Source organism: Atta cephalotes (genome assembly GCF_000143395.1).
Source record: "Atta cephalotes unplaced genomic scaffold scaffold00095, whole genome shotgun sequence".
NCBI lineage: Eukaryota > Metazoa > Arthropoda > Insecta > Hymenoptera > Formicidae > Atta > Atta cephalotes.
In genome coordinates, this window is record NW_012130159.1 from 44,671 (window position 1) to 68,369 (window position 23,699).

General features: G+C 31.4%; 3 protein-coding genes across 3 annotated transcripts; 1 reads left to right on the forward strand and 2 right to left on the reverse strand.

The window, feature by feature from the left end:
* Positions 1–40: 40 nt before the first annotated feature.
* Positions 41–11,511, reverse strand: LOC105624914 (poly(U)-binding-splicing factor half pint). The gene is made up of 10 exons (XM_012206256.1): positions 11,488–11,511; positions 9,679–9,733; positions 7,095–7,160; positions 6,672–6,832; positions 4,864–4,922; positions 2,989–3,202; positions 1,850–2,336; positions 1,542–1,753; positions 1,057–1,450; positions 41–150 (listed from the first exon to the last, which is right to left on the reverse strand). Exons 1-10 carry the CDS (start codon positions 11,509–11,511, stop codon positions 41–43), a joined length of 1,782 nt encoding a protein of 593 aa, XP_012061646.1.
* A 475-nt stretch (positions 11,512–11,986) lies between these two features.
* On the forward strand, positions 11,987–15,515 carry LOC105624916 (SET and MYND domain-containing protein 5). Its single transcript, XM_012206257.1, has 5 exons — positions 11,987–12,049; positions 13,459–13,751; positions 14,557–14,875; positions 14,938–15,115; positions 15,196–15,515. The coding sequence occupies exons 1-5, from the start codon at positions 11,987–11,989 to the stop codon at positions 15,513–15,515; spliced, it is 1,173 nt and encodes a 390-aa protein (XP_012061647.1).
* Positions 15,516–16,254: 739 nt separating this feature from the next.
* On the reverse strand, positions 16,255–18,676 carry LOC105624928. The gene is made up of 6 exons (XM_012206269.1): positions 18,673–18,676; positions 18,393–18,580; positions 18,245–18,302; positions 16,779–17,229; positions 16,466–16,633; positions 16,255–16,396 (listed from the first exon to the last, which is right to left on the reverse strand). Exons 1-6 carry the CDS (start codon positions 18,674–18,676, stop codon positions 16,255–16,257), a joined length of 1,011 nt encoding a protein of 336 aa, XP_012061659.1.
* Positions 18,677–23,699: the final 5,023 nt, after the last annotated feature.

Below are 23,699 nucleotides of genomic sequence, written 5' to 3' on the forward strand. Positions count from 1 at the left end.
TGACAAAAACTTAATATATACCAAATGAGAGAATTTTATATCAACCAGAAAAATCACTATTATCAAATAGAGCTTGATCATATAGTTCTCCTTTAACCAATCGTCCACCGAAATAACGACCGTTTAGCGAATCTCTTGCACGTTCTGCTTCTGAAAACATAAAAATTAATCCAATAATTACATGACACAAATGTTAATATATACAGAATATATTGCAGTATAATTTAGATTATTCACATACTTATACGACAGTATAATCAATTTATGACACTATATATAAAATGTCTCGATAACTAGTCAATTTCAATATAGATTAACTTTAATCTCGGTTCAACTTACTCTTTATCTTTTTCTTATTCTTAAAACTAGAAAAAGATAAAGAGTTAGTTGAACCAAGATTAAAGTTAAATTGCAGTGATAGAAACGGACATAAATGTGCCCATTACAAGTTATATAACGTTAATGGAAAAATCAACAACATATTTATAATTATTAAGATATCAATAATAGCAAGAAAATAAATTAAAAAGAGATTAAATATTTTGTATCAAAATTAATAAAAATGTATTATTTTCTGACTGCAAATTATTATAAAATTATAAGTTTTATATTTCGCAGGAATAATCATATTTTCATCACTCTCTTCTTATTATTTTGAATAAGACATAGTCTATATTTTCAAATTTTTTAAAATATTGCATTATATAAGAGCATCAGTCTAAAGTCTTATGTCACTAAATCGAAAGCCTCTAATATTGAGTGAATTGGTGCTCATGTTATTTGGAACCGTCTTATTGATATATATACTATTATTATTGCATGTAATTGTAGATAAAAACATAAGAGAAATGTTTTTGCTTGATAATGCAAAAATAAATTGTATGCCATAATTTACCGTAGTTAAATGATGCAACTGTGTAATATGCGAACACAAAGTGTGTTAATTTCTTTTGTAATGTCACTAATTAATATTTATACAAATATAGGATTGATTACTAGTTTTTATTAGTTCAGTCATTGAGATATTTATTATAGAGACATAAAAATATACTTTACCATTCATTTCAGCGAATTCGACGAATATTTTTACGATGACTTCCGCGTTTTCGTCATCCTCGGACTGTCTCTCTTTATAAATAATAACTCGTACAACTACACCAAACTTAGAACACTCGTCCTGAATTTCCTCCTGTAGGGTTTCGTCCACATCCTCCGGTGCTACCATATTTCTTAAAATAACGACTCGAGATTCAACTTTACGCATAAGCTTTTGCATTACGAGATGACGCGCGCTCTGACCCTTAATTGACATATTTTCTTGTTGTTGCAATGTCTGCGGTTCGGTTTCTTCTAAGAGTTTCTTCTGTAATTCTTCCTGTTGTTTTTGATGAGCCGCTTGTTCTTGCGCCCGCCTCATAATGTCGGAATTTGCGGTGGTTGTAACTGGTATCTAATAAACAATCAGATTTTTCATAATTAACACGTCGATTCAATATTTTTTTTATTTTAATACATTTTATTCTAATACATTGGATACTTACAACTGGTGTGCCGACAATCGTAGGCGCGACAACAGCGGGAGGTGGTATGACAACCGGTTGGCCAGGAATCGGTTGGATAATAGCGGGTGGTCGCGTTAAGGTTTGCGGTATAGCTATGCCAGGTGGAGGTATCACTGGTGCTACCGTTGCTACCGTTGGTGGTGCCATTATTGTGGGCGCTATAGTAGGTCGCACTACACCTACAGGAAGTGCTATAATAGAAATAAATAGTGATAAACACATAAAAGTAATTCTTCTTTTGCAACGTTTGGATTCAATGTAGATGCAAGAATTATGAATGTACGAACTTTGATTCAGAATTGGTGGTGCAGTAGCTCCAAGTTTAGTAAGACCTAACGCAACGGCATTACTGGCAACTGCGTCCATCGCTTGAATTTTTGCTGTTGCAGCTGCTGCAGCCACCGCAGCCGCGGTTGGCATCATACTGGTACCACTAGGTGGTCCCATAAGTGCATTCGGTGGTGTTATAGCTCTGCCTACTCTCAGATACTGGCCACCCAGATCGAACAAGTTCATGGAGGCGATAGCTTCCAGCGCAGCCTGCATTGTTTCATACTCGATGAAGCCATATCCCTTATGTCGATGTGGAGAACTGCCTTGTGCAAGTTTGCAATACGTGATTGGACCGAATGCTTCAAAAACCGACTTGATGTCATCTTCCGTCAAATCTTGATGTATCGATGCTATATAAATGCGATTATAATGTTTGCTTTCCTCGGTGATCTCGTCAATCACCGATTGTGCTTGCGGCATATTGGACGGACGTCCCACAACCTGAGGTAAATATAAGAAAAGATAATTTATAAGATATATTCTCTAGCGTTGCGTTAATATTATTGCAAAATTATTAAATGAATATATCGCCACTTATTTCAAAAGTGACAACTAAAAAAGCACGATTTTCGAATTATTAACATAATTGAATTAGTTTACTTTTGATTGACTACTCTCAAAAGTAAACTAATTCAATTTTATAACAAATCATTACACTTGAAGTATTTTTTTTAAATTATCAAAATCGTGACAATTGTAAAAGAACAATTTTTTAAATGACATTTCATATTAAGAACATTTTTTGCCGATATTTGATTAATCAATAATTTTTTTGTAAAATTAAAAAAGAATTTTTCCTCTTTTCTGAAATTTAATTTTTTGAATTGTGTAGCTTTTGGAGTAAGGAAGCGATATAATATATAGAGCATGTAATGGGATGTAACTTAATAAATAAATGAAAAACTCGAAGTAATGTATACGTAGCAAAAGTATACTAATGAAATAAGATTTTCAAGCAAATTGCAATTAAAATGCAGTTCGCTCGAAAATCATAGGTATTGGATAAAGGACTAAATAAAAATTTGCCGACCTCCGGCGGGATGATAGGATTGCTGGGGGACAGGAAATTCGTTATATAGGTACGTCCTGCTACCTTGATGTTGCGGCCACCGATCATGACACCGTTCATTTGCTCCAAAGCAAGTTGCGCGGCTTCGGGTATCTCGTATTCAACAAAGGCGAAGCCCTTGTGTTTCTGCGTAACGGGATCCCAAGACATATTGATGGACTTGATCGGTCCGAATGGCAAGAAAGCTTGCCTGATTGTATCTTCTTTCAATTCAAAACTGATGCTGCCCACATAAACCCTGTCATACAATAACAGATGTTATTAATATTAATGTTATTTAATGTTATTTAATATAATGTATGTAACTATTTTCTTGCTCTCTAACGATATAACTTTGTTCAAACTTTCATATCAATCACTTGTATTAGAATTGTCATGTGTGCATTTAAAAATTTTTAACCTTTCGTTACTAAGGATCCACGTGACTCCAAAAAAAGTTTAAAGATGCATATTTTTAAAGTCATTTTATAAAAGTTTATTCTTATACTAAAGAAATACTCTTTTATACAATAACTTCAGATTTCATTATTTTGAAGAAAAAAAAAAAGTCTCCTTTAGAATAAACTTTTTTTGGGGTGAACGCGGACTATCGAATCATTTTTTCCCTAAAAGTGTCATATCTGTATAGTCATAAATTTTTATCAAAAAAATATTAAACTAAAAAAGTTATGATTTTATTTTTAGTATAAAAAAAACACATTTTTAAAGTTTTATCTTGCGATTTTTTTAATATGTCAAAATTAAAATCTTTAAAAAGCCACTGCATTTCCATATTCTACAATTTAAAGTATGTTCAATAATTTTTTAAAGAACAAAAACTGTAAATATGGCAATCAATTAAAAGTGTTAGGGTCATTTTGCCTTCTGTGTGACCAACGCAAAATTCTCAGAAGGTGACTACGAAGGATTAAAAGCATTTAATTTATATTTAGATTATTAATATTACACATATCTAGATTTATTAACATTATTATTATTATACATATCCATTAAAATATATTTATCCATTGTTAATATAATAATTACGTAATAATGATATTAATAACCGATATTAGTAAAACGCGTTCAAAGATTGTTAGATATATGTTAATATATATTAATAATTTCATAAAATCTATAAAAAATATGTATGTATATGTTATATATAGAAATAAAATTCTACAAGTGATTGATAAAAATGACACTTATTTAATTTATAATCCAATATAAAAATTATAATCCAATATAAAAAACTTAATTTTATTTTTATAATGAAGAAAACAAAATAAAAATTTTCGTTAAATCATAACTTGATTTAATTAATTTAATATAATTACTGCCAATATCATTTTATGAATAAATATAGTGTTATTTACTGCGAGACAAGGAGATTTATGGCTGCGTTTAGCAGACTCAACAGTTGAGTAAGCGCTTGCTACTATTGAATATATTTTTCCAGATCTAAAATGCTGATTGGATGATCTAAAAGAATACACCAGCGAATATAACAGCGAGCGCTCACTCAACTGTTGTATCTGCTGAACGCAGCCCATTATTAAAACAGAAATTAATATGATGATTAATATGTGAACGATGTATAAAGGAAGAATAATGACCAATGTTTGCTCCAGGATACCTGATGATTATGAGTAACATTAAAAGCTACAAGAAATTTCTGTGATTTGTTAACATGATTAGAAAACGTATCAATATGTTCTTTTAGAGTTATTATAAAAACACAAAAATATTTATAACTATATATATAATAGCCACTTCTCTAATTTAATATATTTTACAACCTAATTGCTAAAAATGTAAAACGAATAGTGCTTTTTTAAAAATAATAAAATGTTTGAATATAATTCTCTTGAGGATCTTGCACACAAAAGATTCGAGGATTAAGACAAAGAACAAACAAACCTGCACATGAGAGCGAGAGCCTGCTGTCTTTGCACCTGATTCCGTTGACTAGCCATTTGCTGCAACACAAAGGACCAAAGGCCTTCTATTGATATCCCTCCCCCATTTACAACACATTTCATTGACTTCAAGTGAGATCCCTCAAGCTCTTTTACCATTCCACATTTCTTTGCTCGACTTCTTCAATTATCAATTTAAATCTTAATTTAGTCTTAATTTAAATTTTATTGGTATTATATTTAATGCTACAAAAACATCTAAATAAAGATATATTTTAAGAAAATATTTTATATGAATATTTTTACTAAAAATAATTATTTAAAATTGTAGCATGAATTATTATAATACTTTTCGCAAACAAATATTCAAGTATAAAAATTTAATGTAATGTAATTTATAAAATTTATAAAATAAATTCGACGATTTGTATAAAATGTTTCAGAACAATTCTCTCTTTTTATTTCTGCATTTCTTAATAAATGTGATAGCTTTTATGCTAATTTTATTCTTCAAGCAGAAAAACAGTCGAGCTCAGAAGAATCGTTGTCCTCTGAAGATTCATGCATTCACAAAAACTCCTTCTTCGCATTGTACAGCTCTGCTCCCGCCGACTATACTATCACAAATTATATATCTAACCTTTTCTTATGGTAGCAACTCGGGAAAATGTTTAGGAGTGTTTGATAAGGTGGAATTATCGTTTCTTTCTTGATTTGGTTGACACTAACCTGCACATTAGCAATAAAACTTGCTGCCGCAGGACCAACTTATTCTTCTGCGGGGAGAAAAAAATGCGCCAATCAGAGTTAAATTCTAACATTTCTTTTTTTTCTTAATATCTGTATAGTAACTGACTCGGCGGGACGAGCTATATAGTAAATATTTCAGAGTTCTATACAATATTATTCTATACATTATAATCGGTAAAGAGCTGAATAGAGGACACTATTTATACATATATATATAAATAAAATATATTTAAAACAAATTTCACATATATTAAATTACCGAATTAACTTATTTTATCATTATAAAAAAATTATACAGTATTTAAGAAAGGATTTCACTATTTTTATGTCTTTCTGCGGATTTGAATTTTTGGATATGTTGTAATTTATGTTATTCTGAACAAATGTCTCAATGGATGCAACTCTTATGAACCGTTTCTGCTCTACAAATATTAGAAAGTCCAGATTTAACATGCACGTACACACATTCGACCGAGTCATATATACCTATACTCAGTCAAAAAGCCTATACTTTTATATGTAAAATTTGAACTTTTCAAGATTTGTAGCGCGAAAATAGTTTACAAAATCAAGTTGTGCTATTGAGATATTTATTCAGAATAACGAGAATTATAATATAAATTAGTTAAGTCCGCAAAAAGACACTTTACTATAATAATGTGAAGTTCATTATGAAAGAAGACTAATTTATGAATAATATTTCAGTAGATAAAGTTTAATAATTTTACCATAAATCACTGATCACTTGTTCGCAATAAGCAAATTCGGCAATTTAATTATATATATATATATATATATATATATATATATATATACACATACATATATCTAGATGTACACACGCACGCACGCACGCACGCACGCACGCATATCCATTATGCATTCTTATAATTAAAAAATAAAAATGTTTATGAATTGAATTAATAATAATACGTTAAATAAAATTGTCTACAAAAAGCGTAATCGTAACATTACATAATATTAACATTCACAAATGTCATAATGGAGCAAAAATATTAAATTTGAGTGAGCAAAATTTATTGACAATTTAAAAGTTACCTGTTGTTGATGAGCCAAAGTCTGTTTCATGAGGACCATTTTAATGCTTTGTTCCATCGCATACTTCTTCGCCCTGTTCACGGTGTCTTGTTGCTCAGATGAAATTTTCGGTAGACCAGCTCCTAATATTCCAGGCAGTGTCAGATATTTAGCGCCAGGTCCTACAAAATCATAAAATAGAAAAAGGTGTAAGTCAGACTGATTTAGTGATAGTTCAAGGTGAACAAAGAACATTTATTCATATCAGATCTTATCAGCAAACGTCCATTAATCTGCGTCAACGCTCAATATTACTTAAATTGAACTGACTTAAAAAAAAAATGTGTCACTATAAATATTCTACATCATTTCTTAAGATGAATTGGATTAAATTAATAAAAAGATTCAAATGTAAAGTAAAAAAATATATAACGTTATACATACCAGCAACAACTTGACCTATTTGATTGAGATCATAAATAGGGCCTGGTAAGAACTCTGATGCATTTCCTATAAAGAAATCATGCATTAGACAATTAGCATTAAAGTAGATAAATATTAAGAATATATCAAATGTTTCACTTTTTAATAAAACCAGTTACGCCACCAAGTTATTTCTTAATGATTCAATCATTGATTACTTTTCAGGGATTACTTTCTCATTAGCAAATTTGGGTGGCCATTATTTCATATTTTTAGAATTCAATTCACGAGAAAATTTTTTTTTGATATATTTAAATTGACATTTAAAATAACTGCTGTCTCAGCAATTAGACATTTGTTTTAACCAATTTTTTGGGGAAAACATCTATATATGTACAGATCCGTACACGGAGATGTGTAACAGCCGGATGACCTATTGCCCTAGGCTAGTAAAACTTCTATTAGTCGCATTGATGTATGCGGGCGCATTATTCTTATTCGTATTGTGGAATATCTTTCTTAACACGAGAGTACCGTGACGCCATGCCAGCTGCTATGATAAAATCGTCCTCCAAACTGTAAGTTCACAGAAATTAAAACGATCAAGGAATATTACAACTTTTAATAAATATGGTTGTATATGTATGTGTCAATGTGTGCGTGTGGAAGTATTTATAACGCATGTATGCAAAATGTAGATATGAAAACCATATATTTATGCAAACATCGAAACGAAGAAATTCTCGTTTGATGCATGCTATTGGAAGAAACAAAGCGTAGATTATACGAAGACCACAGGTAAGAAATTTTGTCAGAAATGATACGACTTATAAGAGAAAATGGACCGAACGTATTAATCGTATGTATGAAAACTTTGGTAAAATTAGTCATTAGCCGAGGAGTCTTATTAAATTTGAGCTTTAATTACTGTTTGCACAATCAGCCCCAAAAATCAGACTAGTCATAATTAGATTAGGTTTCATAACCAATTTGGTCTGCTAGTCTCTGAAACAGAAATCAGAAACAGAAAAACAGAAGTCAGTTCGACTTTTCATGAATTAAAAGGCTCTTAAAAAGTTTTGTGCGATTATTCGATTTACAGCTAACCGTGTTCTGGGCTGAGCAATGACGGTTGTGCGCAAATTATCCGAGATTGAGGCGACGCACAAATCTGTAAGCACAAAGCAAAGGAGAATACTCTCAGTGTATTTCCTGCGCCATATTCTTAGTCTTTGCCTTCTCCAACCTACCACTTTTCAAACCTAACAATTTTCATGTAGCAATGGCGAGAAATCTTTAATGCAAATATGTGAAATTCTTTTTTTTCCCCTCGATTTAATATCCAGAACGCGAATACACGCGATTCTCAAAGTTTAACGTCACACAATTCTAAATCATATTAATGGTCAATTTTTTTTTCACTCATATCGCCTACACACGTGCACACTCGGACATCGTTATAACATGTCTCGAAATAGCGCGTATCCTGCTTAGTGATGGCAGAATAAAAGAATATGAAGGCAAAAGTGTGACGGGAATGGATACCACGTTCTCATCGGGTCATATTTAAGTGGAATTTAATCAGACAATTTCTAAGCCACATTCATGGCTATATCGACGTCCAAGTGTTGGGACTTATCGACTTCATTATTACCTAATGCAAATATATAAAATATACAATATATAGGTACATGACAAATTTAATATACACCTTTCGCCATTGCCACTCCCGATTACGAGCCTCTTAAATATATTTGCAGGTAGAGATATTACTGTTTTGATAGTAATAACTCCACATGAGTCATATACATAAAAAAAATGTATATGTTCATTTCTATCAATATAGATTATCTTTAATCTCGATTTAACATACTTTTATCTGTTTCTAATTTTTAAGAATTAGAAAAAAAGTAAAGAGTAAATTAAACCGAGATTAAAGTTAATTTGCATTGGTAAAAATGTGGATATTAACCGATATTATACTGATAATATTAATAAAGAGAAATATTTTACATATAATTTATAGCGGTGGAATATTAGTGGTATCTCTTCAAAAGAGGCTCATAATCAGAAACAGAGAAACTCTAAGCCCTAAAATGCTGACCTATCTAAAGTATGCATCGTACTCGGCAATAGATACGGTAGTGGGAGTTTGTTAAACTCTGATTTGTACTGTTCAACGAATGTAGTCTTTCTTTGTTTGGCGCACGTTCGTGATCACCGCTCAGTAGTAGGCCACGGATTCTGTACTGTCTCTCCGCTGTAACATCTCAGAACAGAAGGACATCCATACATTAGTGTGATTTAAGCGCCATACAGTCATCATCTATTTACCCTAGCCTACCGAAAATTTATGCTCAAAACTGCTTCGGAATAGACGCATTCTGCAGTTTTATAGAGTATGGCAGCATTTTTTAAAAAAGAGAAAACTAGCACCTGAGTGTCCTAAGTAGAGCTATTGTATTTCCGCATCATGTTCTCGCTCTTAATACACATATTAGACTTGCTGTCGTTTCTCTGTTTGCGTTTCCCACTAGCAAAGTTATATATATAATATCATAGTTAACACAGGCATAACGGTTATCTGGTTGCCTTAGCAATTTACCTTCGACTTTGGTCTTCTTCACTGGTGGTTCTGCACTGTTTTGCGACGTTGGTGCCTGCAAATGAAAACAAATAATATAAAGTAAAATAAATGAATATTATTTACTTGTATAAATTATAAGAAGTTTGTTGTGTAATATTTTCAACAAATAAAAAATGTTAATTGTATGTTAGCAGTTTATTAGTGGATTTCAATAGCATATCATAGCGTTAGCATCTCCTGTGTCTACATTAAACTCATGTTTTGTCACACATAATGATAACAAATAATCAGCACTATGCTGAGCATGTATCTGAAATATTTTTATTTAAAAAACAATATTTGTAAGACAATTGTATTTTATATTTCAGCGAAGCACATAAAAATATTATACATTTTCTATTTCATGGGAGCATATAAATGTATCTTGTATTTCAGCCTTAATATAAAAGATTAAAATTATTTAATATTTCGAATACCAAGATCGACAATAAATTTTATTATTTGAATTATAAAATATAGAAAATTTCCAATCTTTCAATTTTAAATACAAAATACGTAATACTTTTATGTACGCCAGTGAAATATACAGAATATACTTGTATTGCAAATACTGTGTTTTAATCTGAAAATAAATTAAAATTTCACTTTGTGTGGAAAGTTATAAATCTATATTTTGGAGGAATCTCTATTTTGTGTAATAAAGAATGTAGTGGGAGGGAGGAAAACTCTACTATCCAAACATATATTACACTTGGGATATTCTACTTTAATGCTACAAATACTTCATTGACCAATCAGGAGAAAGAATTTTATGAATTGACTAATCAAATTATTTATCAATTACCAACCAATTGTGTTTGACATCTTGTTAAATATTACATTTGTCATATTACAAATTTTTTAAGCCTGTTAATTGACTGAAAATTAGAGAAGTTTTCCATTTAAGGTCACTTTAACAAACATTAACAATTAGTTCATTAAAATTGGCCAATCGCATCTGCCAACACAACAAAAATGACAAATGTGATTGGTCAATTGAGATGTCAATTTCAATGGATTATCAGCCAATTGCATTTGTTAAAGTGATCCTTATGCCTTGTACCAACATAAAATTAATATTCATATTTATAGTCAAACCTTATATTTAAGGCTTCCTTAAATTTATCTTTAGATACTCTACGAATTATTTTATTGGTTGCTGAGCATCTCAAGATAAATTTAAGGAAGCCTTAAGTATAAGGTCTGATTATGAATACAGGCATAACAATCTCAGTTGTTTGTTTTTTGTTTTTCAAATTTTAAGAATCAGAAAAAAATAAATAGTAAATTAAATCAAGATTAAAATTAAGATCTGATTCTATTAATGGAAGATTAACTTTATATAATGTCTATTATTTTCTAATTTTTAAAATTAGAAAGATAGAGTGAATTGAATTTAAATTATATTTATCAATTAATCTTACATTGGTCGAATTAAGCCTTATGCCTGTTTATAAATTAATTTTAATTTTGATATAACTTACTTTTATCTTTTTTAGTTCTAACAATTAGAAATGGATAAAGAATAAATCAAAATTAAGTTAAACTACATTGATAGAAATATATATTAGTGACACAAACATTCAGTCTCTCTGTCCTATAGTCAATTAACAGGATTGAAAAATGTGTCGTGTGACACATATAATAACAGTCCAAGGCGTCAAACGCGGTCGACAATTGTAAACCATATCAATTAACATAGACATCTGCGATCGCCATTAAGCCGCGAAAGGGTTAGCCACATTACTGGCGGATGAAGGATGGTCACCACGAAGAAAGGAAGTTTACCATGGCCATTGTTCCGTTCATCATTCCACGAGAGCCGTTCCTGGACGGACGTGGGTAGCCTAGGATTAGGATCTGTCGAAAATTCCTGGACGAAACCACGAAATACGCGACGAGTCGATAGCACTGCAGTACGGCACTTCTTCTTTGCGGAAGTATCGCGCGCCGGAAGTCGTGCTAACTTCCTCGTTCAACATCGCGTTATCAACACTGCGAGATCGAATAAAAAATTTGTATTTATTATATTTCTCCGAATGTTTATATAGCGCGATTTAGCACACGTTGCTCGCGCGAAACAACGCGAATTGGAGGAAAATAGAAATGAGTCTCGCGGGAGCGAGTGAATGATTTGATTCGAGCAGTGCGCTGATTGTGCATCCGTGACAGCCTTCACGGCGGTCATTGAATCGCGTTCATGGTAAGGTTAGGATTCGAATGTATTTCATCAATTCTACGGTAGGTTTGTTTTTTTCCTCCGCCCGGTGTATCGCCGCTCGGTATAATGATCGACGACGAGGTTATGGCGGATAAGGGCTTCTTCATCAAGCTGGTGAACGACGAGAAAGTGAGGCGTATTTTCGATTAAATCCGCATTTCTATAATTCACCGTGTGGTTCTTCCCTATGATAGTGAAGTAGTAAAATGTAGAGCGGATAAAATAATGGGGGGGAGGGAGGGGGAATGTATGCCCTGGTGAACATTTTTCTTTTTATACGAATTAAATATTTTTCAGAAATACTGAGAAAATTAATGGAATTAAAAATTAATGAAATCTTGGAATTTTTTTTAATTTGTGAATTTTGAAATACACTAAGATTTTTATAATTTCTGAAAAAATATCTTAAATTTTTATAGATTTAAGGTTTTATTTATTTATAGATTTTATAAGTTTTCATCAAGAATTTTTCATATGTATAAAGAATTCTAGGGAAGATATAGATTTTCTTCAAACTTCTAAAAAGTGTCTTAGTTTGTATGAAAAAGATGCGAAGTTTTATAAAAAGTTATATATGTTCAAATCAAACTGACTTTTGGTTATACAGAATAACAGAACACATTTATGACAATACAAATTATCTTTATTTCTTGACGTGATTCTCTGCTATACTAATTATACCTATTCCAGCATTTCATCAGTGTTTGGATAGCATAAAAAGCTTTCTTAGTACACTGGAGTTATACTCAGATTGCCTGTTTTACGTCATTGCTAAATGTTGATCTCCCAGAAATTCCTTTAATGGTTCAAACAGATAGAAATCATTTGGAACAAGGGCATAATTGTAAACAAGATCATAATTGTAAAGAGGATATGATATTAATTCCCAGCTGAGTTTCTATAATATGCAAGTGGCTATATAAAGATAATGCACTGTCCTGCAGTAACAAAATGCATTTAGCGTCAAATTAGGTTGTTTCTTTTTGAGAGTATTATGCACAACTTTTAAAATTTGACAGTAGTATTCACTTGTAATTAACAGAATGTGCTCTTCTTATATTCACAAGATTAAAAATCCTGATTTGATTTGAATGTAGTTATTCAGAAGTTCTGAAAAATTAAACAGTTTTCATCAGGGGCATAAAGATGAATGCAATAATAACAATTAATTAAAAAAAAAATAATTCGACATATATGATAGGACAGCGAAACAATGACCTCAAAAATAGGACATCTGATAATAATAACAATAGCTATTGAATGCAATATTTGACAATATTAGATATAAATTCATTTACAGTGAAATAATAATGCAAACATTTAAATAATTATATGATGAAGAAAGTATAATTATCAGATGTGATTGTAATATTGGATAAATTAGAATAGAGCAAATAAAATCCTATCTAATTAAATATATATATATATATATATATATATATATATATAAAAGATATAATTGAAAAAATATCACACAGCGAATTATTTTATAATCCAGTTCTTAAGATATCACCATAGATTATTAATTCATCTTGCAGGGCAAAGGGCTGTTCTCTAATCGTGCATTTAAGGAAGGGGATGTGATACTCGAGGAGAAGCCCGTGATATGCTGTCAGTTCCTGTGGAACTCTCAGTTTGGATACTTGGCGTGTGACAACTGCCTGAAACCGTTGGAAACAGCAGAGGAGAATGTCCGTAGGCTAACGGGTAATCCAAACTTTGTTGTACCACACAAGGAATGCTGTGAAGTAAATAAGAGTTTAATAACCGAATGCCATCAATGTGGAGTCAAGTACTGCAGCGTAGAATGTCAGAACGAAGCGTTTCAGAGGTGATTATGAGTTGAACTTTTATAATATTGCTCTTTTATTTAAAGAATGACAATTAAAAAAAATTTAGTTTTCCAAATAAGAAAACAAATTACTTCTCAACTTAACACAAAATTATTGACTAATGAAATGGTATCAGCAAAAAAATATTTATATATGGACGGTATTCATAGTCAGTTCTTATTTTAAGATCATCTTAAGATGCTAATATGCGACTTTCATCTTAAAATCTAAAATATAAGATCCGATAAATATATTCCCTATATATATATCCTCAACATTAAATATTATTTTTGTCATTCTTGTTTTTCATAATCTTAAAAGAACTCCTTTTTTTTAAATTTGCAACAATTTCAATTTTTTAAAGTTATTTGACTTTTGGGTAACAAAGTTATTTAACAATGGGTAATGTTTAATTCATTCATAGTAAAAACTTGGAAAGTCATTAGCCCTTTTGTAGTAAGGAAGCGATATAATTAAATGAAATTTAATTCGTTAACATATTACGAATCAAATACTTTCAAATGTAGTTACAAATCAGTGGTCAGTATGAATCCATAACAGACTTTATATTCACTAAAAGTATCAACTGAAGGTGATTTCAAAAAATTAAAACCAGTTCTATAAATTTGTAATCAATTATAAGCATAATTATTTTTATTATAAAATTTGTTTATTTTTAGTCATCCATTTATCGTATAATTGTATTTTAGACTCACTGGTCATCAATTTATAACTACAATTGAATTTTTACGTTTGCTATAATTTTTATTATATATTTTATTACACTCGTTTATTGTTTTTCAGATATCATAGTACATTATGTTTACAAGGGAAAGTCAAGGATGAGAGTCATCCTCTCAATCAATTATGTGAAACGTGGAAACAAATGCATTATCCACCTGAAAGTGCATCAATCATGTTGCTAGCAAGGATGGTTGCTGTAGTTAATCAAGCAAATGATAAGGAAGAAGCTTTAGCAATGTTTTCACAGTTTTGTCATCGTACCATTTCCAATGACACGCACGAAATTGTACACTATCTATTAGGCGAAAAATTTGTAGGCCAGATTGATATCCTTCAGCAAATGATGAAGGAGTCTCTTAACACTGAGTACACCGCACATGTGTGTAATATACATATATTATTGTTATATGTATGCTAATGTTAATTGGAACGTGTTTTTAGTGGTTCACACCAGATGGTTTTAGAAGTTTATTAGCTTTAGTGGGAACAAACGGACAAGGAATTGGTACTAGTTCATTCAGTCGCTGGGTGAAAAATGTTTCCGCTTTAGAATTGCCCAAAGATGAAAGAATTTACATTGACAAGTTGATAGAGAGAATTTATGACGCAATGGACGAAGGTAATTTTTATCTTTATAATTTATTTTTTTCTAGAGCGTTCAATAAATATTCATATAACTTTTGAAAATTTCTTTCACAGCGGTAGGTCCGTTTCTGAATAATGAAGGGTCTGGACTCTACGTTCTACAGTCGTCAGTAAATCACAGTTGCATACCAAATGCAGTTGTTGAATTCCCTTATTCAAATAACACTTTAGTATTAAAAGCAATACGAAATATAAAAGTTGGCGAGGAAATCTGTACAAGTTATCTCGATGAATGCCAGCTCGAAAGGAGTAGACATTCCAGGCAACAGGCACTGAGCTCTTTATATCTGTTTGTTTGTCATTGTGACAAATGTCAAGCGCAAGCAAATGATCCTGATATAACATCTGACGAAGAGGAATCTGACGAAGACTGAGTGCTAGCTAAAAATGCACAGGAACAATGATATAATTTTCATAATAAACAAGAGTTGTATATTGAATTATATCTAATACCCCTTGTCACATAACAATAACGAATCCCGTTACGCTTTACTTGACTATCATATGTATGGCACAAGTGAGCTTTATCAGTAAAATAGCATGTAGAATAAACATTACACATTTGGACTTTTAACAAACTTACTTTATTATTGTAACAGAGGCTTTTAATGTCATTTCTATGTAATAAAGTTATATAATAAATTTAATACAATATTTTGCACTTTTATTTTTAATTTAAACTCGAAGGAGCGACTAATTATTAATTTTTGTTATTGCTCTGTTGTTATAATGTACTATTTACAAATTTAAATAATATTCATATTATGTTAAAATACAGTTCATGTACAATTCAAATCGACCTATAGTATATAATTTTCGATATGATTTTGCACATTGCTTAATAAATTAATATTTAAATCAGCTATAAAAATCGTCACAATTTAAAAAAAAAAGAATTATTCTAAAGTTACAAAATGAAAATGATAAAAATGATAGTCGATCACATTACGAATATATAAAACGATATAACGGAGTCTATCTCTTATATTAAGGAGTCTTAAGTCTCAGTCATGTTCAAATAAATTTGCTTGAACGTACGTGACCAGCCTTAAGATGTCAATGTTAATTTTGTTATTACAAAAAATTCATACTTATGAAAAATTTATACTGAGCTTATTGCTTAGTCTGAAGTGTTAATTCATTTTTTCCCATTATCATAAAATTAGCTATATATTCAGGTAATGGCGGCATGAATACGCGTCTTTCAACTAAGGCAGTTAAAAATTTACCCATGTTGCGACTGCGAAATTCCCAGCTAAAATAGAAGTTTCAAATTAAAATATACAAATAGTGATCTCGAGTATGTGTAAAAAAATTTTCTTACTTCATACGTATAGTATTATTAGGCAATTTCGAAGCTATACTGTCATGTTTTATAGATTCCTCTGACCCCTTTATAATGAGTTTCTCTAGAATCGGAGGATCTTTGCCGAAACACTGTTCTGCATATTTTTTCCGGTGTTTGCTCTGCGTATAATCCACACCATTATTACTGTAACAAGATTTACACATTATAGTATATAAAATATAGTATATAAAATATGTGTTGAATACAATTAATAGAACATCTCATAGCATACATTGAGCGTTAAATATATCTATAAAGAAAAAAAAAAAATATATATTTCAAGAATTACCTGACGACAGGTTCAGACGGTTGATAAACAGGTGGTTGACTAATATCTTCAGCTTGTAAAACATTTTGTTGTTTAATCCATAATAATTTTATTAAAGATTTGAGATCCCTGCCCATCAATTTGATACTTTTGCCATTATTATAACCTAGGTTGCTAGCTATCACTTTTATGTACTCAATTGATACATTCTTCTTTGAGCAAAAAAAATATTTTTGTCCGAAAAATAAGGCAAAATAGGTTGGCGTGATATTTTTCTTTTTCTTTTCTTTGACAGATATAAACATGATATTGTCGTACATTATAGCTTTTATATTCATGTCCAAACCTTTTGAATGAAATTCCTCTTCGATACCTTCCTGTATCTCTTGTCTATCAAGATGCCTCAACTCTCTATTCAATCCTAACAATTTGTATCCGTACCATATTTTTTTATGGTTATGTCTGCTTACATCTAAAAGACCATTATTTCATAAGTTGACATTAATAAATTTTATTTAAAAAATTTGAATTTAATCTGGAACTGATAGTGGATCTATTGGACCCACTCAATCATAAATTTATTTCTCAAAAAATGTCAAATAATTCAATTTTCTTTGGCTATGTTCCATTTAATGCTTACAACACTTGTGGAATCATTTCATCTTTGTTGTTTATCAAATGTTAAACAAGAATAATGCTCGTGAACATTACAAACATTAAATGGAATGCAGCCTTTATGTTACATCTACAAATTGGAGTTATTAAAATATTTCTTATTAAAATATTAACTTAACATTAATTCTTTTTTAGTTATGTCTGTTTAGTTATTATCATTTCTTTTTTGAATTATGTCATTTTAGTTTCCTTAAAATTAATCCTCTGTTGGCCAAGTTGAATTTTGAAGCTACAGTTGATGTTTTGATTCTGGTGAATTCTAACTGGCAGACAAATTTAAATATATCTGTACATGAAAAATAAGTAAAAAAACTGTAAGAGTAAACAAGAATGAAAAATTATGATATTCATCAAGTTTCATTAATTAATATGCAAAACAATCTTTAGGCCTTGTTATTCATACAAGTTTTTATCATTAAAAATAAATAAAATGCAATTTGATTTTTATGATAGAAAACTTTTTAAAATTTTCACAAGTATGTAAGATTTTTTTTCAGATTTTTATACAATCTGAACAACATAAAAATTTATACTGAAGCTCAGACTGTCAGAGTTCCCATTTTTAAAAAATATTGCATACGTAAAACTAGAGAAATACTATGTAGTATATATTACGTATATTATATTATTTCTCTAATTTTACATATGCAAATTTTTCAAAAATAGAAATCTAAGTTGCTAATGGAAGGTTCAAAATTTCACATGACCAATGGAGGATTAATTAGTATCATTTAATTAACATAAACTACAAGAGTTTTAGTGTGTACAGAATTTTCAGCTCCAAGAATTAGAATTTATGATTGTAAACTTACCTGTTACTTCTAACGTTGTCAATCTGTCATGTAAATCTCTCAAATTTAAATTTGCGTTCTGTAAATAAGTCAGACGTAAAAAAAAATGACGCTATTGTAAATGTTTAAAATTCAAACAGGCAAAGAGATTATAGGAAGTGATTCTTACGTTAAGAATATCCCGGATAATGTATGTGACATTAAGTACTGTAAAATTCTTGTGATTCTTAATCAATTTGGATCTGACGCGAGCCCATGATGTCTCTGGAAAAACGGGTATCACGGCACTTTCCAATTCCTCAAATTTGAATCTGTTTATCACGTTGGTTAATTGACGCTTAACAAGAGTCGCTGACGCTGTGACATTCGAAAAAAAAAAGCGGTTACATCGCATCGGCGACATAAAATGTTTTAAAATAGCCGAAAACTGGTTACGCGCGTGTACTTACACATGGTTGTGTCGCAAACAATATCCACATAATATCCACAAGCAACTTTTGAAGTTTTCCCTCTTTCACCAACTGTTATCAGAAGTTTCTAGTTAAATTAATCGATGATCAAAGTCGCAGAAGTGCCAACAGTTAAAGCCTGCGGCACAGGATTGTTTGTTTTCCTGCTATCAATCATGAAACTTTTTTCCTAGGATGAAAAGTGAAAAGTGAAAATTTTAACCATTAAAGTTAATGGAAAAATTTTTCACTTCCACTTTTCCTAGGAAAAAAGTTTAATAATTGATGACTCTGGATTTCTAGCTGGATTAATAAAATCTTTCTCCCAGGTCGATTGTATTTTCAAACAAAGTGAAAATTACAAAAGCGAGCAAATTTACTAGGTGTTGACCAATGAAATAATCAATTTCTAGTAAATTCGCTCATTTTTATAATTTTTACCTCATTTTTATCTCATTTCAAGATACAGAATCGATCCCTCGGTCTCATCAACTCCGATTAAGTTAATCGGTCGATTAAGTGTCAACCGTGATTGATTAATTCTATTGAACAGCAAATGTAATTGATCAGTTCCAATGTAACAATCGACCGATTAGGTTAATTGGAGTTGATCAGCCTTTACCATCATATTGGTTGCGGTATTGACGCATGTTCCAAAAATTTATTGCCAACACTGAAAATACTATAGTTTATGTCAAGTGCATTATAAATTTTCAGTACTGGCAGTCAATTTTGGAACATAGCCAGTATCAGCCAATGGCCAAATAAGAATTTATTCTAGTTAGGACCTGCGTTCCACTTAAGGGGCTCCGCACAATAAAAGGAATAGGGAATAGAGAACAAGAATTTTAACCTATCAGAAATCATGTATTATGGAATACACAATTTCTGATAGGTTGAAATTCTTATTCTCTGTTTCCTGTTCTTTGTATTGTACGTAGCCCCAAAAGCCGGGTTCTACATTAGTTGTAAGCTGATGAAATGAAGTTGCAACAGCCAATATAAAGCGTTAATTTCAAAATGCAAGCTTCAGATTGGCTGTCGCAACAAACTTCGATCAGATCGATTGTAACTAATATAGAACCAACTTAACGCTCACAATGCTCGTAGGATCATTTTATCCTAATCGTTTATCATATGTTAAACAAGAACAAACGATGTTCGCGAATGTGTGAGCATTAAGACCCGATTATATCAACGTTACTTTGACTTTAAGTAAGACTTATGCCCTTATTCATAGTTAGACCTTGTACTTAAGACTTCCTTAAATTTATCTTTAGATGCTCAGCAGCCAATGAAATAATTCATACAGTATCTGAAGATAAATTTAAAGAAGCCTTAAATATAAGACCTGATTATGAACACGGACATAATTTTAAAGCTCTATTTGTTCTCGAGGTCTGTTTTTTATTGCTGCACTTGGAACCAGTGTAATAAGTTAAAGTGAAACAAACGTATATTTGTTTCACTTCAACTTACTTGCACTGTGTGTTATACCAGTTCAGAAAGTGCAACAATAAAAAACAGACCTTTGTTTTAAAGTGAAAAAGAGACAGAAGAGGTTTATTTGCGTCGCATGCTCCAACATGTTGTAATTGCTCTTTATTACCATAGTTCATTCTAACTCCATAGAGTGAGTAGGAGCTGTAATAAGATGCTCTCATCATAGCTCCTACTCACTCCAATGCGCTAAAAATGCGTTAAAATGAGTAGGAACTGTAGTGCAGGAATACGCGACGCGAACAAACCTAGGCTGTGATCAAAGTCTCGTTACAAATGCTTTGAAGCATTTGATGGACCAATTACAAAAAAGAATTTTACAAACTGACTAAATTAAAAAACACTTCAAAGCGTTTGCAGCATCGCCGTACTCTTGTATTGACCGTACTTCTAAGATTTGTTCGCGTCGCAAGCTCCAACATGCTCTAACATGCTCCACACTTCTACTCACTCTATCAAGCGCGTTAGAATGAGTAAGAAGCTTATTACATGAGTAAGAGCATATTACAACATGTTGAAGCATGCGATGCGAAAAACCTCTAGAGACAGAGTTTTAAACCTTGTCTAAAGTCAAAGTAACATTGATGCAACTGGGTCTAAGTGGAACGCAGCCTAGCAATTCAACAAAAAAACAAGCATGTTCCATCGACTTTAACTTCCTTTTTGGTATCTTTTCATGCTGATGTTCGACGCTCATTTTTAGCGCCAAAATCACGTGATAGAAATTGACAAATATCAAGCATCAATGATCTAATTTCCACCGATGATTTAATCAAAATGTATGAATCAATCAACTACAGTCAAACAATAGGGAATGTTCGACTATAGTTAGTTGGTTCTTATATTCTAATCCAGATTAAATCCTCGATGGAATCTAGGCCAATTTTGATCATGTGACTTATTTTGACGCTAAAAATAAGCGTCAAATGTCATAAGTGATTAGAGTATGATCCACGCGATGCTGCAAAGGCTTTAAAGCGTTTTTTAACTGGTCAGTTTGTAAAATTTTTTCTTCTAATTGGTCCATCAAATGCTTCAAAGCATTTGTAGCGAGACTTTGACTATAGTCTTAATTCACAACTGTCAGATAACTCATGGTGAAATTCACCAGTTTTCCAGGTTCCATCGTGAGATAACTGGCAGATTGCATCCATGATTGTATAATTGTATGTGAGCACATGTGAGTTTGTATGGACTATGGTCTAGAGAAAAGAAGAACTGACAGTATTATTGCATATCACTGTGACATGACTGCGTGAGCGTGAGTTCGTTGAATGCGATGTGAGATAGCAAAAAACGATAGGATGTATGCGATCGATGATGAGGAAGAAATCGTTCCAAGATATTTCACTGTGTGCGACTTTTATGGCGTAGAGACATGCTTCTGTTGGAACCCCGACAAGCTCATGATTTATCCTTACACGAGGAAGGACAGCTCAATGCAAAACACGCGGATTCTGTCTACTCCAGCCCCCATCAAGAAAGTACAGTTCTTCGACAGCAGAGCTTTCCTGATATGTTCGCCACAGGGCGCGTACAAAGTGTCGAGGAACGGCGAGTTCGCTTTGCTGAGCAAAAATGCCTTGAGCATGGGCAGTGAATTCTTCCAGGTGCTCATCGTCAAGAACAACGGCGTCTATCTTGATAATAAACAAGTAAAGTCTTCCACGCTGTTGTTTCCCCTTATATCGAATGCAAGCGAAACAGTGTGCACTTTTCCTCTAAATCCAGCAAGCACCGAGCCGCAGTTCATAAACCATTTCACTGCTGGTTGGGAAGTTGAAGGAAATTTGTGCGTTGTCGGATATCACAGGAAGTTGTATACACTGAGGACCGATATCGTACAGTTGATTTACGTCAGTGACAGCATTATCGTGGACATCCTGCCTGTGAAGAGACGAGATAAGGTAGCTGGTCTACTGCTTCTTACAGAACACGCGAATCTGGTAATCTTAGTACATGATACAGGTAATAAGTGTACAGGAGAATGTGAACTGGTTTTTGAAAGAATATATCTTGGAGAAAATAACAGTACGATGCTCTGTGCTGTTTTCAGTCTACAAAAGGAAAATATTTTGTGGGTGATTTGCTGTAATCAGTTCAGGACATATTACATAAGAAAGGAGCTCTTCGTTGAAATGATTCAAGAGGCGAAAGTAGAAGAGAGAACGTTTACATGTATGCAGTATTATAAGCCAAATACAATTCTAGGTCTTTCGCGAAGGAAGGAATTAATTGAAGTGTCTCTAGAAGAGTTGGATAATTCTTTGTCAATCGATAATAATATTGTTCTTCATACCGGAATGTTTCAAAAAACAGATATTATCATGGAGAAAATTTGTGCCAAAGTAAAGAAGCTCAATGCACTCTATGAGAATTTGTCAGATGAACAAGATAAGCTAAAAAGCATAAATATTTACGCTGCCAAACAAAAATTACAAATAAATCTTGATATTGAGGTATCTAAACTGTGCAAGCATCATTATCTTGATTTAAGTATCTCAGATAAACTGCCTAAAAACAGTTATGTGATGCTTTCTTTTGCTTCTAAAAATCAAAGCACATTCTGCATGAAGAAAGTCGTGGAAAGTCATGCACTCAAGATAAAAATGCCCATTAATAAAAATCAAGTATTACATTCTTCATCTATCAGTATGGATTTAATTACATTGATGAACGAACAACGTCCATGGTGCCTCGTACAGAATTTTATAAATCCTTCACTGCGACATATTAAGAGGAAAAGAAGGTCAAAGGAAGACAAGACTATCTTCATAGATACTAAAATATCGTCGTTGCTACAATCAATAGCGAGAAAAGAAATGAACATGACAAAATTATGCGAAATAAAAAAAATCGTACGTGCAGAATTAAGCCAGATATAATGATAGTTGAGGAACTATTTATATATTTAAATTTGATATAAATGTTTTAAATATACATATTCTATTTTTTAATGTTGTATTAGAAAAAACACGCTAGTGTTTCTAGTTCTTTCTAGTTCTTTAATTAGAATAGTATTATAAGAATAGTACAAACTTTATGACTTTTAATTTGATATATGTAATACTGTATTGAGTTTTAAATGCTGAAGATTTTATATTTATTTTTTGTTTTATATATATCCTATATACAAAGGGGATACTAAATACTCTAAAAAATAAGGTATGATTCCTCAGAAATTCAAGAAGAAACTATATAATCATATGTAATGATTCGAAATTTAGTTTCAAAGACACGGGTTGTCAAAATTGAAGGGAAATTTTGTTTTTTTAAAAAAAATTGCGAAAACTCGAATTATTTTGATGAAACTTTAAATCTAAAATACAAAAGTTTATTAAAATAATCCGAGTGATTTTCGAAATTTTTGGACAAAAAATTTATTCTTCGACTTTGACACTCTGTATCTTTAAAACTAAATCGTTTTGGATATGTAGTCAGAAGTTTTCGTCTTGAATGTAAAGAATTACCGTTTACAATCTTTTCGAATACTTGTTCATCTTATATATTTTTATGTGCTTTAGTAT